This window comes from Podarcis muralis, chromosome 6 (genome assembly GCF_964188315.1).
Source record: "Podarcis muralis chromosome 6, rPodMur119.hap1.1, whole genome shotgun sequence".
In the NCBI taxonomy this organism is placed as follows: Eukaryota; Metazoa; Chordata; class Lepidosauria; order Squamata; family Lacertidae; genus Podarcis; species Podarcis muralis.
The window spans coordinates 72,906,332-72,925,096 of NC_135660.1; the positions used below are offsets into that span (position 1 = coordinate 72,906,332).

The 18,765-nt window shown below is 38.2% G+C and overlaps 1 protein-coding gene across 6 annotated transcripts in view; it reads left to right on the top strand.

Annotated features, from left to right (window-relative positions):
• JMJD1C (jumonji domain containing 1C) overlaps positions 1-18,765 on the top strand; it is a 118,443-nt gene extending 99,678 nt beyond the window's left edge. For 5 of the 6 annotated variants that reach the window (XM_028729380.2, XM_028729376.2, XM_077930545.1 and 2 more), the window contains 16 exons: positions 843-1,044; positions 3,071-3,285; positions 3,998-4,150; positions 4,672-4,761; positions 5,979-6,106; positions 6,313-6,526; positions 9,347-9,561; positions 10,191-10,469; positions 11,881-12,049; positions 12,844-12,964; positions 13,059-13,189; positions 13,818-13,940; positions 14,548-14,687; positions 15,614-15,790; positions 16,219-16,350; positions 17,567-18,765. In XM_028729380.2, the coding sequence (XP_028585213.2) occupies positions 843-1,044; positions 3,071-3,285; positions 3,998-4,150; positions 4,672-4,761; positions 5,979-6,106; positions 6,313-6,526; positions 9,347-9,561; positions 10,191-10,469; positions 11,881-12,049; positions 12,844-12,964; positions 13,059-13,189; positions 13,818-13,940; positions 14,548-14,687; positions 15,614-15,790; positions 16,219-16,350; positions 17,567-17,656 (2,579 nt within the window). In that variant the 3' untranslated portion in view covers positions 17,657-18,765. The remainder of the gene's footprint in view (positions 1-842; positions 1,045-3,070; positions 3,286-3,997; positions 4,151-4,671; positions 4,762-5,978; positions 6,107-6,312; positions 6,527-9,346; positions 9,562-10,190; positions 10,470-11,880; positions 12,050-12,843; positions 12,965-13,058; positions 13,190-13,817; positions 13,941-14,547; positions 14,688-15,613; positions 15,791-16,218; positions 16,351-17,566) is intronic. The other variant, XM_028729375.2, reaches the window with a different exon arrangement.

Consider the following 18,765-nt stretch of genomic DNA (forward strand, 5'->3'; position numbering starts at 1 on the left):
TTAAAGACTGAAATCATAGCCAGGATATAAGGGACATGAGACCACCACCTTGCTTGAAGCGTAGCTGGTTCTGAGTCTAGTCAGTGCCTGAATAGATGTGCCACCTTGGGTTCTATGGTAGAAAAAAGAAGGGATATAAGTGTTTGAAAACAAACTAAACTAAAATGTTTCATTTGCATTGTACATTACTGTCCATATGCAGTCCATAGGAAATACTTTTGCACTGAGGCCAACAAATGTATTAAATGTTTGCAATCCCATTTTTCTGAATTTTCGGAAAGGAGATGTGTAAAAGATTTTACTTTGTTCTTTTGAAAATACTTTCCTTTTTTATACTACTGGTTTTAACAAGATAAATAAATAAATTCATCGTGTAGGTAACCATAGTAGTTCACAGAAGCAGAGTCACCAATAAGATGTGTTTGAAATTATTACTGCCTTAGTGGTTATACTGACAAAATAAATGGGTTATCATCCATTCTCCTGTAAATTATGGGGCAAATTGATAATAAAATTGGTAATTGATAAAAAACAAAAATAGCTTAAATAAAAAAGTGTGAATTCTCCCGTCCGCCCCCACCTATTTTCAAACACTTTTTTATAATTTAACATATATTGCAATATAAACACTTTTACCCAATTTTTAAAAATGTTTTTAAAATTTTGTATCATGTATATATTCTTTTATAATTGTAAGTTGCTTTGAAACATTTTTGTAGTAAGTGATTAATAAAGGCAATACATAATAATACTAACTCCCACTACAGCTTCTGTTAAACTCTAAATATTAAGTCCTGATTACATTGTCTTTCCTTTTACTAAAGAAGTTGTCATTTTTGCAGCTGGCATACCTCGTTCAGTATTAAAAGACTGGCGTAAAGTAAAGAAGTTGAAACAGACGGGAGAATCCTTTTTGCAGGATGACTCTTGTTACGAAATCGGGCCCAATTTGCAAAAATGCAGAGAATGTAGACTTGTAAGAAGCAAGAAAGGAGAAGAATCAGCTCACTCACCAGTGTTTTGTAGATTCTACTACTTTCGTCGGTAAGTGAAAAACTTTTTTTTCTTTTTGAGAAACCAAGTTTTATTTCTACACTTCTATTGTAGCAATGTCGTTACGCTTTGAAGAGTTGCAGTTTGAAACACGCTGGAGCAGTGATGCATACAAGCTAGAAATGCTTTTTAAATTGTGGATAGTCACTTTTTTACCTCACTCTTCAGTTAAAAAGCTCCCAGAGTGCCTTACGTAGGATCAGTTGCAAACAATTCAGTACCTACCACTGGTTTGCAACAAGTGGTGTGGAGGCAGCAATCTCAGGCACCAGTTCTTAAAGTTTTGATGTTCTTGTCATGACCTACTTGAGTGGAAGCAGCTCAGGGAGAGGAGAAACAAATGGATTTGATCTATCAACCAAGCTGATGAAGTGGACCTTACTTCCTTTTTTTTACTTTGCTAAAGCCTGGTACCTATAGAAATTTTACATTATCAAAACACTGCCTCTGACATTATTGCACATTTCTGGGTCTAGATGTTGTTGGAGTCCAACACCCATCAGCCCTGGCCAGCATAATCCATGGTTAGGTCTGATTGGAGTCCACAACGTCTGGAATGCACCACTTTCACTATCGCGGTTGTAAATGGGTGGAACGGACTCCCTGATGAGGTTGTGGACTTTCCTTCCTTGGAGATCGGATGGCCATCTGTCACGGATGCTGTAGCTGAGATTCCTGCATTGCAAGAAGTTGGACTAGATGAACCTTGGAGTCTCTTCCAACTCTGTGATTCTATGAAATGTTTTTCTTTGTGTAAACTCAATTGGAGTTTCTATTGCACAAAAAGCAGCAGGTTTTGGTGGAGGTGGTTTAAAAAAATATTGAATCCTTTACTTTAAATCCAAGGTCTTTGGCTTAACAGGTTTGTGATTTTGAACTATAGGCCACTTCTCAGATCTTTGAATCTAATAATAATATATTCATACATATTGTGCAGCATGCTCTGTTCTTGGTGCAGGGTGGCCAAAGGCAAAAATGGGTGGAGCAGCTGAGGTGACTCTGCCTTTGTAGTAGTAGGCTTTGTAGTAGGCTTCATTCCTGCCACACAAAAGTCATATGTATGGGACTGGTATGTATAAGGAGAAAGTGAGAGACTGTGGAAAACATTCAGCTTTTCAACAAGAGAGAACCTGAAAAGGAACCTTTACAAGGAGCTCCACAGAGGAAAAAGCAGGGTCTTTGTGACATCAGCAACCGTTGAGCCAATCACCAGAACAGATGTACATGCCTACTAGTAACTGAAGGACAGAGGCAAAGAGATGACTAAGGATTGGAGTAGCGGTTTCTGATGTCATAAAGGCAATACTTTTTTCCTTTTCACAACAACAAGGATGATCTAGAACTGAATAAGACTGAAGGGAAGAAAGGAAGGAGACAGTAGCCTGAGGTAAGAATGAATGTAAGGTTGAAGCCAGCGACTATGGTCCCAAGTGATGAAGGAAAGAAAAACAAAATGGGGTGTGACCTGCAAATTAATCCCTGTGGTTTTGTGGAGTTATTTTTGTTGTTGTTATTGTATTTATATCATTACATTCTATGCCAAACACATATTCAACTAACAGAAACATTGAAAAGCTTTCTAGTAGTCACACCATGTTGATTTTCAGCAGATTGAGTAGATTGAATAGTGAAAAAATACCATTATGTAACAAACTTCTCATGTTCGGGTGCAGATTAATAATGAAATTATTCTATGAAATTATTGTTTTATATGTGGCATCAATGTATATAAGGTATATAAAGCAGAAACAGGTAATCTATATTTCAACTGTAGATTCCCCAATGATACACTAATGCCACCATCTCCCTCTTCGCTTTCCAGCAGTACCTTGTCTGTCTCTGCCAACAAAATGGTTCAGGGAGAGAACCGAGACAGATATATACATTCTCATGCTGCCTTTCAGAAACATTGGACATGAACCAACCATAACATGTTTGACACACAGTTAACATCGAAATACAGTTTAAATTGATCATGAATTTGATACTTATGTAAGTTGTGTATTTTGTTTTGTAGGCTTTCTTTTAGTAAGAACGGAGTGGTTAGGATTGATGGCTTTTCTTCTCCCGATCAGTATGATGATGAAGCAATGAGTTTATGGACACATGATAATTATGATGATGATGAAATTGACCTAGAAACTTGCAAATACATCTTAGACCACATAGGTGACAAATTTTGTCAGTTAGTGACATCTGAGAAAACAGCCATGTCCTGGGTCAAAAAGGATGGTAAGTATCCAACTTTTTCTGAATAACTCTGTTCAAAATTTAGTTGCTGCTTTTTAATGTGGCTCATCCATCGTGTTTTTCCTTGGGAATTTCCCTATTGCATCAAAATGTTATGTTATTGTACTGTTGAAGTAGCACAGGAGGAAACAAAAATGTATTGGGATAAATGTCCAAGACATGAACAAAGTGGGCTACCCCAAACTTATCGTAGTTGGGAGGAAGGGTGGGATATAAATTTAGTAAATAAAATTAGCGTGGGTTCCATTCCCAATGCAACAACAGCCTTGCCAGCTTGATTTGTTCCATAACAACTTTTCTTCTCTTTTGTAAAAAAAAGTATTTAATATGATGTTTTGTAATTATGGGCTGCCTCAACTGTATCTTTATTGGCTCTTTGGAAATGAACGCACTTTTATTAAAAAGTGCAAAACTATACAAAAGAATCAAAGTGTGGGGCGGCAAATGTACTTTGCAAATCAGTCTTCCCTGAGCTAGTATCCTCCACAGGGTTTGTACTATGAGTCCCATCAGCCCCAGGAAGCATGGTCAGTGGTCCTGGATGATGAGAGTTGCAGTCTGGAGGGCACCAAGTTGGGGAAGGACACCCTAAATCAAACAGGTTTTCAGCTGAAATTTCATTTATGTGCTATAATTTTGCAGTTGTTTGCCTTTAAATTTCAGTACTTGGTCTTCTGTTTACTCTGTATTCCAGCCAAAATAGCTTGGAAGAGAGCAGTCAGAGGAGTCCGTGAAATGTGTGATGCATGTGAAGCCACTCTGTTTAACATTCACTGGGTCTGCCAAAAATGTGGATTTGTGGTCTGCTTAGACTGCTATAAGGCTAAGGAAAGGAAGAGTTCTAGAGGTCAGTGCACTTTTTGTAAGAACTAAGATAATAGTTAAACATTTTAGAACTGCTTGTTTGAAGTTTTAGGTTAGTTTCTATTTAATCACAAAAACTGGATACAAAGTAAAATCACCACAAGTGTATTCAGCTTTGTTCAAAACCACCGCTCTTATAACTGTAGGTTGTATGTTTGCATGGCTGATCTAAAATTACTGTGTTTAATTGAAGTTAATAAAAACTTGTAATTGATTCTATGATGTAAACCAGGGGTCGGCAACCTAAGGCCCAGGGGGCGGATGCAGCCCAATTGCCTTTGCAATCTGGCCCACAGACGGTCCAGGAATCAGCGTGTTTTTACATGAGTAGAATGTGCCCTTTTATTTAAAATGCATCTCTGGGTTATTTGTGGGGCATAGGAATTCGTTCATTCCCCCCCCCCCCTCAAAAAAATATAGTCTGGCCCACCACAAGGTCTGAGGGACAGCCCACGGCTGAAAAAGGTTGCTGACCCCTGATGTAAACTGTTAATGCCTTCACAGATAAAGAATTGTACGCCTGGATGAAATGTGTGAAAGGGCAGCCTCATGATCACAAACATTTAATGCCAACCCAGATCATTCCTGGAACAGGTAAGATCATAATGAAGGTCAAAGCTTTTGTATCAATGAATATTGGTACTGCATTTCAGGATTCATAGCTAGCGCTGCAGACTCAGAGGTATTGTGTCTCTTTTCCTAAGATGGAAGGTATTTCACAGTGTGCTTGAGCCTCAGAAGGAAATGTGTCAAGCCTTCATCTGAAAAGGCACTCTTTTGTAAACCAGGCCGTAGCTCAGATCAGAATTTTAAGTATAAAATTATAACTTGTTTTGTTCCTGGTCATAGTTTATAAACTTTTATAGATCAGCGAAGGCTGAGGCCTGATCGGAATGATGGTTACATCAGTGTTCCACATAGCAGAAGTGTAAAGTATAGATTTGTTGAAAAGCTTTTTGCAGGATTTTAGGAAAGAGATCAAGAACTTTTACTTCATCAGAGTTTATGGTACAGACCAGGAGTAGCCAACCTGCTGCCCTCCAGATGTTGCTGGACTACACCTCCCGACAGCCCAAGCTAGCTTGGTCAGTTTTCAGAGATAATGGAAGTTTTAGCCCAACAACATCTACATCTACATTGGCTAACTTGGTATAGAACGAGCACCTAGGGTACTCCTGGTTTTAATGTGTTTAACTGGAAATGCTTTTTTGTTTCTTTGATTAGCTAGTGATGGTTCTTGGTGAATTTTAAATACATTTTGATTTTATTGTGTGTTTAATTGGAATATTTATGTAAACAATCAACGTACCTGCAGCAAGTGGCCATTGCTGTATAAAATGTGCAGCTGCCCTCTGTCTAGAGTGGGAAAGCAACACAGAAAAAACATGAAGCGGCAGGCCAGCATTGCTTTTAAAGGTCGCAGTGTACAGGAAATGTTGTTTTAATGATGGTCGTGCTTTATGATCTCTGTCTATTCATGTGTCATGCCCTTCTCTGCCTTTCCCCATTAAGTATCCCTCTTGTTTGAGTCCCTCAAATGCTGCAGCTTACCCTATGTAATAAAAATGGTACTTAACCATGTTAACAGATTATTATTTTTTAAAAAATGACATATCTAAAAAAGTCATGTTGAAGATAGCTAGTGTCAGAATTTTGCTGTTTATTTTGGGGTAAAATTCTGAAATGTGTTGGCAAAGGTGGAACTGGTTCTAAGGGTTGGTGTCTATTCTCTTTGGTGTGCAGATGCAGATGAAGTTTGAGGTGGTCAGCTTCAAAACTGTATAATTCATTGTTTTCTTAATATTTTATAGTATTAATGGAACTTCTTGAAGCAATGCATAATCTTAGAGAGAAACATGAGATTAGAGCCCATTGCCAGTGTGCCAGCAAACAGAATTTACAACCTGGCAAGTTCCCTTCAATGAATGGTGTATCTCAGGTAAGGCCACAGCTTAGTGATCAAATATAATTTTGTTAATATTTGTTATGACACTTTTAAGATGCACAGTTGCATATGCTATTGACTTTCAGTGCTGCTTAACTGTGCATCACTAAAGCATAGTTTACATATGCTGCATTAGGGTCTTAAAGTAATTACTGTTTTATCATATGCAAAGTGCTTAATTGAATTGTTGTGTCCTACAGATTTTGCAGAATGTCCTTAATCACAGTAATAAAATTTCTCTGTGCATACCTGAGTTGCAACAGCAGAAGGCATCTCAGAAATCTGAGACAAACGGTAATACAAGCCCAGGAAGTGACGTGAGCACAGACAGCAAGTTAACTCCTCCTGAATCCCAGTCACCACTGCACTGGTTGGCAGATCTAGCAGAACAAAAGGCCAGGGAAGAAAAGAAAGGTAAATAATGGGATATGTTGATTAGAAAGCAGATTGCGGGTGAGATCCCATATAACATTAGCACAGGAAGTTTGAGAATCTTAATTTTGTTCAAGCAATAGCACACAAGCTTAACTGTCACCAATAACAATAACGGGTTGCGTTAGGCAGTTGCACAACAGCTTTGACAACAGCAACAACTTATTTGTACCCCACCCATCTGACTGGGTTGCCCCAACGACTCTGGGTGGCTTCCAACATATAAAAACATAATAAAACATTAAACCTTGACAAATTTCCCTATACTGGGCTGCCTTCAGATGTCTTCTAAAGGGTATATAGTTACTCATTTTCTTGACATCTGATGGGAGGGTGTTCCACAGGGTGAGCGCCACTACCTAGAAGGCCCTCTGACAAGAACAGGACTCCCAATGGATTCAGCTGTTGTGCTGCACAAGATTTCTCCTAGTATAGGAGTGGAGAACCAACCAGATATTGGACTGCCATTTCCGCCAGACGCAGCAAGTGTGGCTAATGATCAGGAACAATGAGAGCAATAGCCCAACAACATCTGGGGCAACAGGTTCTCAACTTCTATGCTATTGGGATGAGTGGTTGTTGTGCAAGCAGGCTGCCACAGAATAGACCTCCTTTACACGTTAGATTTCCGAAATGACAGGTGTTTTTCAAGATTACCCAGTTTATCGTTAGTTATCATTATAGGGACCTACATTATCATTAAGTTTTTTCGTATTGTAAACTTTCCATGTTAAGAAAAATGTATGTTGCATGGGCAGGAATGAAGAGGATAGGAAGGAACAAATGGTCCTTCTAGAATAAAAAGAAAGCTGATTCAGACTTCCAGTAATCTTGTGGAACGAGGCAGTACTGGAGGGCTTTGCCTTGATTTCTGTAGACTGAATGACACATTACTCCAGAGGACCTGTGAATGAGTCTGCAGCAAAAAGACCAACCAATATGGTTCGGCTGCTTGTTCATACATTCATGTTTACAACTTTTATATTGACAGTGTGGTTACAATATAAATACAGCAGAAGTAGAATAATGCTTGGATATACTGCAAGAAGAGGAACTGGGGAGGGTGAGGAGTGAAGGAGTGAAGCTTTAGTGTTTCATTAAGACAAAAGTATTTGTTTACTATGTAGCTCTGCAAACGCCTGAACAAGCTTTCAACTTCAGCCGCCTTATTTGGTCCCTCTCTCCTTTTACAGATTGTTTCTTAAAACCGCTCAGAGGTTTTGTTTACTATCAAGCAGTATATACATTTTGTTTAAATATTAGCAGTAGTAATACAATGCTACTTCTAAGGAACAGCAGAGCTAGGTGGTGTTTTCTCAGGAGTCCTGGGAGAGGGTAGTGAATATCCCCTGTGCAATATTATCACAAAAAACCTAGCCACATCAGAAGCCACATCATATGCCTCTTTTCTTCAGCCCTCGTTCAATGCCCTCCTTGTTCTGGTCTGTGAGCAAGAAATGCCATCTGTAACCAGAAAATGTTAAATACAGAAGGATGCCTAGGGGCATAGAAGAGGCTGCGGTGAATATGAATTCTTCCAGCACATTTATATATTTGAACCACAATCCAGCACACAGGCACATTTATGTCCACTGAAGTCAGTGGTTGGAAGAGTGTTGGATTATGGTCATGAAGTTCAGTATCATTCAATATAACTATAAATTACTTTAGCGTTTTGACATTGGACGCAACAGCTTGCCAGAAAATAAAAGTAATTTATTTCTTTTATGAATTCTCAGACTCACCAGACTACTATTAGTGTTATTTTTTCACAAAAAATGAGAATTTTGGGGGGGCAGCGAGTTATATTTCTTACTGGATTCCCAAAACACTAGGATCAGATTCATATGAAAACCTTGTTGCCCCAGTATGTGAATGGCCCCCAGACTTGCATACTTCTCCTCCTGCTCTTTCATATCTGTAAGGAGGAGACTAGAAATCTTTGCTTCCACTTTGAAACTATATTTGGTTCCCTATGATGTGTGAACTCAAGGAACTACGGTTTCCTAAGCTATGGTTAGTAAGAACAGGCCAGGATCATATTGTGTTCTCATTCCAGCTTTTTCTCAAATCATAGGTCTTCTGACACCTCCAGGGGACTTTGATTAGTTTTAAACCAAAAGTGGATGTATCTGGCCATCTGTTCTGACATGGGAAAGTGAAGGGGAGGAAAAAATTGCTAAGACCAAGGCTTGTCACAACTAATTCACATTGCAGAAAACTGTGGGTTCCCATTGTGTCTGAACTGGTCTAGTAACTGATTGATATATGTCATCATTCACAGTTTGCTATTTTTCATAATATAAAAAGCAATGGGAATTCCATATTTTTCCAGTCTTGTGTGTTGGCACCTTCTGGAGGCATCAAACTAAACAATTTCTTGTATAAGATAGGAAAACCATATGCTGATGGCATGTATTTCCAGCCTTTTTTTAGTTACCATATTTGTCATTTATGACAGGACACTCAACAGTCACAAATGCCATTTACATAGTTAAGTAGGGTCAAATTTGGAAGATTTAATTCATCCCCATGTGTTCAGGGAAATATTACTATTTATTAAATTTGTCTACCACCGTTGTACCCACAGACCTCTGGGCAGTTCACAGGATAAAACCACAACATAAAAACATGAAATACACAATCAAAATAAAAACAAAAACAACCCAATAACCCCCCCCCCCCCAAAAAAAAGGCAATAAGCGCTACAGGTAGATTGTTGCCATTGTGAATCACAAACAGCTAGTATTATTCATGTTGTATCATGGCACAATTATGTACGATTAATCCTTTTTATTTTAGAAAACAAAGACTGCCCTCTTGGAAAGCATACAAAGGAAGAGCAGGACCAAGACAGTTCAGAATCTCTTAACTACAAGATGCCAACTCCTTTGTCTCAAAATAGTGAGCAGGGCTCAACGTTACGAGACTTGCTCACCACTACTGCTGGAAAACTGCGTCTCGGCTCTACAGATGCTGGCATTGCTTTTGCACCAGTTTATTCTACAGGAACTGCAGTGAGTTTGTTACCAGATGCCTTGCTCCAAATGTTCTTGAGTGAGAAGGGCTTGAATTAGCTTAGAAAGCAATGTCTAAATGGAACTGCTTTCACTGTATGATATTCGTCATAGAATGAAATTGTATACCTAAGGGCCTGGGCATGTCCAATGCTATTATTTGGAATTATTAACTGCTCTTGAATTTTTTCTCACTGCAGAACAAGGGGGCTGTTTTTCATGAGTCCAAAGGTTCCTTGGACATGTGGAGTTAGTTATGCAATTCTCTGGATCTCAGTCTGCCATGGTTTCCCTTAAAAAGTTTAGTTATGAACTAACTTAGTTAAAGTTCAAACTTATTAACAACATTTTAAGGCTCTGTTTATGCATGTAAATATTACACGAGCAATTCACTAAAGAGTTAAACTCCTGCAATCTCATTGTCCTTTATGGTTTGTGTAAAAATCAGAGGGGTTTGTTATCAGAAGATCACTTTTTAATGAATGAGAATATAATATATTATTGTAGTTTTCAGTTTGATTGCACTATTGATTATTATTAGTGCAGCACCTCTTCTATGGTCTGATAATGAAAGGTTTCCTCCTGACAAGTTCAATATTGCTTAAGTCCTCATTTTATTTTTCCAATAGAGTAGCAAAGGTGGAAGGACGATGCCAAACATTCTTGAGGACATAATTGCTTCAGTTGTAGAAAACAAGATTCCACCAAATAGAACACCAAAGATAAATGTAAAATCTGAAGTGAAGGATGAGCCAAAGGATGAGAGAAAAATTATTACAGATGATTGCAGCACATTGTTCAGTGATGTTCCACATTCATGGCTCTGTGATAAACACATTTTGTGGCTCAGTGATCATAAAAACAGCAACAACTGGAAACTTTTCAAGGATTGTTGGAAGCAAGGAAAGGTATGTTTAAAGTGCCCTTCAGCACCTAGAAAGTGCATGCTTGCACCTTAATTTTAGATCTGTTGTTGGATTTCATAGATCCATAGAATTGTAGAGTTGGAAGGGACCATGAGGGTTATTGAGTTTAAATGAAGAGAATCCATTTGTCAGTGGATGCAGCCAAATGTGTCCTAAGGATTACCACTTCCTAACGCTTCAGCCAGAGTCCCTCACTAACTGCCACTTGCCTCATTATATATGGTTTGTAACACAGATGCCTCATTTTGTCTTGAAGACTATTCCAGACTAACTGGGGGAAAGGAAGATAAGGATTATGCAATATCACCAACATGGCACCTCATGTAAATTTTGCAATACGTCCTTGTCATGAAATAGTCTTCAGAACAGTATTTTAGCTATAGTGGAAGGGGGAAGAACTATAACCCACAACAGTAGCAGGGATGTATTATCAGAGAGAGTTCTTGGTCCCTTCTGACAAAAGTGACCAGCCACATAGCTCAATGTATTATCATTTTAATGCCAGTCTTGAAGTTAAAACTTAATGCATTAACAAAATTTTAAGCGTGGGTTAAGGCCAAGAACATATTAAATACTGAGAATTATGGACCAGTTAAAGTGTTCCCTATTAATGTTTGTTGTGTAATATTACCTCAGTATATATGTGTAAAGATCAACCTAACAACTCCTTTTGCACTCCCAGGTAGGAAGAGAATTAACAGGGTCTTAGTTTTAGTCTAATTGTGTTGAGGTCGGACAGTGGGCAACATCTGGTGATGTTTTTCCACTTACAAAGCAAGACTTGTGGTTTCTCTTTTCTCCACTACAGCCCCCATCAAAAAAAACCTGCTCTGGAGCATTCAGCAATTCTCTGGAGCAGATTTAGGGGTCTGCAGTGGGGAGGAGATGAAGAAGCCCCACTGCATGAGCTGATGCACACTCACGCAATGTTGCATCTCACTATATATTTCCATTGCTGGCAAATTAATTGCTTCTAAGTATGAAGTCTCATTATGCAGTAAGTAGGTAAATTGTTTTATTGGTTATTGTTTTGAGAGTAAATCTGAACTTAAGAATTCTTCATAGAGGATATTACTAATGTTTGGACTAATTTTCAGCGCTTGGTGGTACAAACAGCAGCCTTGCAAATCAGCATTTAAGAAAACGAGTTGAGAAATAGTAGAAAGAACGTGAAATGTGAGACAAATGAAAAGAGTAGAAACTCTGAAAACCATGCTATGTTGAAGACAATTCACATGCCTAAATGAAGATGTCCCAACATTTATTGATGAACAGTTAATATTCTAAACTTCTGTGCAGTGAAGAAAAGATGTCCTTTCAAGACTGCTTCATATGCATGAATCCATTTTTTAAGTGCTCTTGCTTATTTCCACTTTTCTGTTTTCCTTTTCAGCCCGTATTAGTGTCTGGAATGCAGAAGAAACTGAATGCTAGCTTATGGAAGGCAGATTTTATTAGTTCAGATTTTGGCGATCTCAAAGCTGATCTCTTGAATTGCAAAGACAGCATTACTTCCAGTGGCAGTGTCAAGGAATTTTGGGATGGCTTTGAAGAAGTTTCAAGTATGTTGTGCTTTGTATAGGACTATAACAGACCCAAATAAAATACCTATCTATAATCTGGAAAAAGAGGATATCAGAGAATTGTGGAGGTCCTTCCTTTTTCATTATTTGCCAGAGAAGATTTAGTTTGGGACAGGATGCTATTAATTGTCCAAGAGTTGGTTGTGTGCTTAATTCTTTCCATTAAGTTCAGTTGAAAAGTATTTAGACTTGACAGGACCCTCCTGCAAAATAAGCCTTAGTAATATTTCATAATTATATGTTCTGCTTATTTTATTTTAAAAAGAAAAACCTCAACGTGAACCTGTAGGCCTCTTCCTTGATAAAAAAAAATCAGATCAGAGACACCAATTACTTCCAGTGACAGGCATGAGCATGAATTTGAAAATATCTGTATTGCTATATAATAGTGTGCATTTTGCTCTACCACAAGATAGATAGGATTTTTTTGAAATCCCAATTTTGACATTTGACAGTATAGTATGTACATTCAAATATCTTCCATTCTGTATTTCAATCTCTAAAATGTCTAAATGTTTAGTGTGTTTGTGTGTTTTATACATTCAAAATTTGAGTATACAACCAAACAGAATTGCAATGTAGTATTAACTGGTAGAGCAGTTTTAATATCAGATATCAGAGCCAAAAAAATTGAATTTCAGGATTTCCGCCCCCCCCCTTGATGTTGGTAAATGCCTTATCAACCCTGTTACTCCATGATCAAAAAGTTGGGATATATTCTAAGTTATTGTTAAAACCATTATAAAAAATTCCTGTTTTTCCCCATCTGGTAGCACACTCACTGATCTCTTCACTGTTTGCAGAACGGCAAAAAATTAAAAATGGAGAAACAGTTATACTTAAGTTGAAAGACTTTCCTTCAGGAGACGATTTCAAGACCATGATGCCTGCAAGGTATTTAGTATTATTTAGCTCATCAGTTGATGGGTTGGGCTTTTTGTTAACTGAAAAATTATTTATGTTGTTTATTTTACTCTTATTTTGTCAGATATGAAGACTTATTAAAATGTTTGCCACTGCCTGAATATTGCAACCCAGAAGGAAAACTGAATTTAGCTTCATACTTGCCAGGTTTTTTTGTGCGCCCAGATCTAGGGCCCAGATTATGCGGTGCATATGGTAAGTAACTTACAATACCGCTTGTGTCAGGTCGGGGGGTTGTGTCTCCTCATTATTAAACACCTTCTCGCCTTTGAGTGGTTGGAAGAGCCAGAGACACAAAAGTGGTGATGAGCATGAAGAAGGGATAAAGAGGTTGGGGAAATCTCAAAGAAGGAGCAACAGGTGGCAAGGTTAAGAAAGGCAAGTTTATAGGAAATTGAAGAATCAATAAATTTGAGAGGGTCAAAGCATGTGATAATGTGGTCATGGTAATATAAAGATGTTTGATAAAAGGGAGTTACAAATGTCAGTTAACTTGGCCACTTAACAGAATTCCCTGATGAATGAGAAGGGAGTATACATGTACATATTCAATGTACATTGAGATGAGAGAAAACACATTACTGCTCCTGATGTAAATGAAATAATTGGGTGGCATGTTCATTAATTTCAATGGGTCTCATCTGAGTAAAACTTAGTTGAATAACACCCTCATGGCTATTTATATCAGACTGCTAACTCCTAATCTTATACATTGTAAAAGCAGTATTTGTTTAAGAAAACAATTTCACAGGAAAACATTTTACAAGTCTATGATAATTTTAAAATGCCCTTCAGCATATTCTATATATTCTGTTTGAAAAAGGTGTAGCTGCTGCTAAAGATCATGATATAGGAACTACAAATCTTCATATTGAGGTATCTGATGTGGTGAACATCCTTGTCAGCGTTGGCATAGCAAAAGGGAATGGCGTTCCTTCAAAATCAGGTAAAGTAAAAATAATACAATGTTTATTAAACAGAAAAATATGAGTTGGCACAACTTGCTTAATAGCTGATCTACACCTTGTAAATGAACCCTAAATCAATCCACTTGATACTTTAACAATCCTTTGGTGCTCATTCGGATTAAAGGACATTCTCTCCCCACCGCCCACCACCCATTTTGCAAAATATTATTGAATGTAATGACTTACATTCTAGGAAGTACTTGTGGAAGGGGTTTGGCAAAGAAAAACCTTTCTGCCCCCCTCTTCTCACTTCACTTTCCAAGACCCTCGTAAAGTCCCTCAGGATTAGGGAACCCTTCTGAATAGGTTGAACTGTGGCACTGGGGGAGGGTGAATTGCCCCAAACTGGATTCTGGCATTTTCCATGGAGACACAGAAAGCCTTTGTGTAACAAAGCTGTTTCTAAGCTTTCCCCTGGTTCTCCTATTGTTTTAGATTTGTTCCATTATAATTTTTACTCAGTGAATGTGGATTTGCTCCACCCTGCCCCTTTTTGTTAAGGAGGGAGAGATTTATGGTAAAGTGTTGAATCTAAAGGAAGAATTTCTCCAGCTCTGGAAAGTAATTGCATTTCTGAATTCTCAGTGGTATTAAAGAAGTTTGAAGAGGAAGATTTGGATGATCTTCTGAGAAAAAGACTGAAGGATTCAAGTGAACTGCCTGGTGCTTTGTGGCACATTTATGCCAGCAAGGATGCTGACAAGATAAGGGAGTTTCTACAGAAGGTTAGATTTACAATGAATGCATATTGGTATTATTGTGTATAAGATTTGTGATGGGCAAATGCTTGTGTCCTGGGTACCAGCCACTCTGTTCCATCATCCTTCCCCAGGTTTTCCTTCCTTTCCCCTAACAGTCAGCCAGAATTCCTTGCCCACTGAGCATGCTCAGTACTCATTGAGTTGTTGATGGGATCCTTCATTTTTGGGGTGGGGAGTGTTGGATACACTTGGGCTCCCTCGCAGGAAGTGACTACCCAGACAGTGAGATGGTTTTCTTCCCTTCAGTTGCATCTGTGTTTCTCTACTTTAAGACAGCCTCCTCCAACCTGGTGCCCTCGATGTTTTGGACTACAACTCCCATCAACCCAAGCCAGCATGGCTAATGTAAGGTATGGTTGGAGTTAGAATCCAAAATATCTGAAGAGCTCCACGTTGGGAAAGGCTGCCTTCAGATTTTTCTTGGAAGCTTTGTTCTAGTTCCTCTACCAGGTGTAATCTGGTGGAGAACCGCTTGAGACAGAGCTTCTTTGTCCAAGAAGCAGCAAAGCTATGGAACACGGTTTATTCAGTTATTTTTCTAGCTCTGTTTCGGAGGTTTTTGGTTTTTACTTTTACTTTTCATATTTTTTTATGTCTTTAAGTAAAGTTATTTTAGATTACGAGCCAGTTGTAGGAGCCTCGACCAAAAGTCAGGATATAAATATTTTAAATAAGATCTCTGAGATACGGCCCAAGCAGTCTGTACGAGACATGGGGGAGGGAGCAGTTTCCCCCCCATTTCCCCCTGAGGTTTTCAAAGTTTCATAGGAGAGTTCTGAAACTGAAACTGTATTTATGTTAGAAATAAGATGTTAGAATGAAAGGATTTTGTGAACATAGATATTACTTAAAACCACACAGCATTCACTTTTGCTTATAACATATTACAGATGGCAAAAGAACAAGGTTTAGATGTTTTGCCAGAACATGATCCGATACGTGACCAGAGTTGGTATGTAAACAGAAAACTCCGTCAAAGACTTTTTGAAGAATATGGAGTAAAAACCTGCACTCTAATCCAGTTCCTTGGTGATGCCATTGTTTTACCAGCAGGAGCACTTCACCAGGTAAAAACATCCATTTATTCTTACTAGAGTCACTAGATACCTCAGACAAGCTGTTGTACTATTTGGTGTCCAAGAGTGGAGCAACCCAAGAGGATGTGTGAAGGCGGTAATAGGGGTGGGTGGGTGCGTGAGTGCGTGTGCATGTGCGCGCACCCCCTCCTCATATGTATGTGTGAGAGAGCAATTGTGGGGTGGTCAGAGGGCTGACTACAGCGAATGCAATGCTCATGATAAAAATTACACACACAGTTTTCCTATCTAATCAGCTGGAAAATTTGCATGCAACTCTATGGGTTTTTGAACGCATAATAGGTTTTTTTGGTGATTTGGAAAACTGTGACCAATGCACACTGGCTTAAAAAAAAACTTTTTCTCGTTTGCCCAAGAACAATTCAGAATGTTGTTTTGTGTTTCCGTTTCTTGCTCAGGTACAGAATTTTCATAGCTGTATTCAAGTAACTGAAGACTTTGTGTCTCCAGAGCACCTTATACAGTCATTTCACTTAACACAAGAATTGAGGCTCTCGAAGGAAGAAATCAATTATGATGATAAGCTGCAGGTAACAAATGAGTACTTGTCATAACTCCATTTCTGATGAAACATCAGTCTTCTCTCATGTTAACTTTGAATGTGCGCATTGAATATGAGACAGTAGTATCACTTTCATTTGTGATAGTTTCACATTGGCTTTTCTGAGCATTTCCATGTGTGTTAGTTAGTTATTTAGTTAATTGGTTATTAAATTTCTATATCGCTCTTCGTCCAAGGATCACAGGGCAGTTTACAATTGAAAAATGCATAAAATGAAAACCATGACTAATTCTGCTTATGGCCACTGTAACAATTAAATAAGCCTTTTTTAATAAGAGGGGGGAAACTATGTATTAGGTTCATAGTAAAAAACAAAAAATGGACTCTCCATTTCCCCCTTCCCTGTAGAATTAGGACCCAGATGTGTATGTATGTGTAAAATCCTGTATATGTGTTTTAAAATACAATTTAAGTAGATCCTTAGCTTTTAGAACAGTATAGGGAATTTTTAAATGTTTGATGTTTTACTGTGTTTAATGTTTTGATTTGTTGGAAGCAGCCCAAAGTGGCTGGGACAACCCAGTCAGATGGGCAGCATGTAAATTATTATCCAGAATAATTCCTATACAGGAACAAGGTTATGGGCTCCAACAAGGCCATATAACGGTATGACAGGTGCACATCTTGGGCTTGTATATGCTCACTCTACTCCAGGGGTCGGCAGCCTAAGGCCCATGGGCCATAAGCGGCCCACGGGTCGTTTTACCGGCCCCCGAGCTGCCCACTCAGCGAGTCCCTGCACTAAACCATCACGGCACAGGGACTCGCTTTTGCGGCACTGGGAAGCACGCCCGCGATCCAGCCCACGGAGGGGGCTCCGTGGCAGTGAACCAGCCCAGGCAAGTTAAGCCTTGCCGACCCCTGCTCTACTCCCTCTCCCGTTTTCCCCAGGGAGAAAGTGCCATATAACAGGCCAACCAATTGGGGTATACTGAACTTGCTCTTTGCCCCCACCCAGTATTGTGTTCTCTCCTTAAAAAGAACAGGCTTAGACCCCGTGTGAGCTCAGGGCCTTATACAAGTTATAAAAGTGTTCTTAATCTTTGTACCACCACAATTGTAAACCAAGAACCTCCAAAAATGATGCAGTCTTTTTTCCCTTTCAGTGTTTTCCTCTCTTATGCCTTCCTTTACATTGTCTGGTACTCTGCTAATCACCAATCTCTCCAAATTTATTTTTACAGATTAAAAATATTTTGTATCATACAGTTAAGGAAATGGTGAGAGCTTTGAAGATTCATGAACATGAACTAGAAGATATGGAGGAAAATTAAGTGTGCACGCTCTCTGTCCTTTTTGGGTCAGAAGAACGTATTTTATCTTTTTTTCCCCTTTATGATAAAAGAAATCTACTCACTAATCTAAGCTGCACGAACCATCAGTGCCAAGAAAATATATTTGTTGTATTTTACTTGCTACTGACGCTGCAACAAACTAGCTTCTCATCACAGCTGTTGTGATTTAAACGAGAGGTTTTTTTAAAAAAAGAAATTGGAAATCCTAAGCAGTACTCTGCTGCTCTGTATTATACTGTAAATGAAATTTTCAAAATGTCAAAGATTTAAGATGTATTTATTTTTTTGGGAAGAAAACACAGAATTCTATGCTCTATTGTTGATCAAATGTAAATGTGATTTGTACAGTTTGGTTAAAATAACTTGGATATTTTTCACTACATTGAGACAGTTACTGTGAGAGTAGGACACAAACACCAGCTATTGCCTGCATTTGGGATATTGCTGAAACCGCACAGCAGTCATGTCATGATCTGAAAATTACTGCCAAATAACTGTAAACTTTGTACAATATAAAGTATATAAAATAGATATTGCAGACACTTCAGTATTTTATTGAAGCTATTCAGAGTACAATTAAAACATTTTCAAAAAGGTGTAATTTATTTAAAAATTGTTTCATTTTGGTAAAATTTATGTGAACTTTTAAAGCTAAATATTAAACTTAATATGCTATGTAAATATATACATATATACATTCAATGATGTATTTTTTTAAAACATTGGCTTGCTTTAATTTGTTAAAAGTGCAAGTGTTAAACATGCTTTGTACTTTGAAAGTTGAAAGGGGTTTTACATTTTCCATTAAAAGGACTTTATCAAATGTTGTCTCATTGTGTGTGTTTTTCATGTTTTGTGGCACATTTGTTAAAAATGCACATGTCTGAGTCATTCATTCATTCACAGTGGTTGGAGATGTCTGTAATGTTGACTATTGTAAATGACAGATTGTTGTGTGTTTAATTAGTGTGGATCTTTCTGCCCTCTCCAGGTTTTATATGAAACTGCTCACATGTGCTAGAGCACAGTTCAACTGGCTGAGCCAAAGAAAGTTTATCTAATGAAGAATAAAAAAAAATTAAATCCTT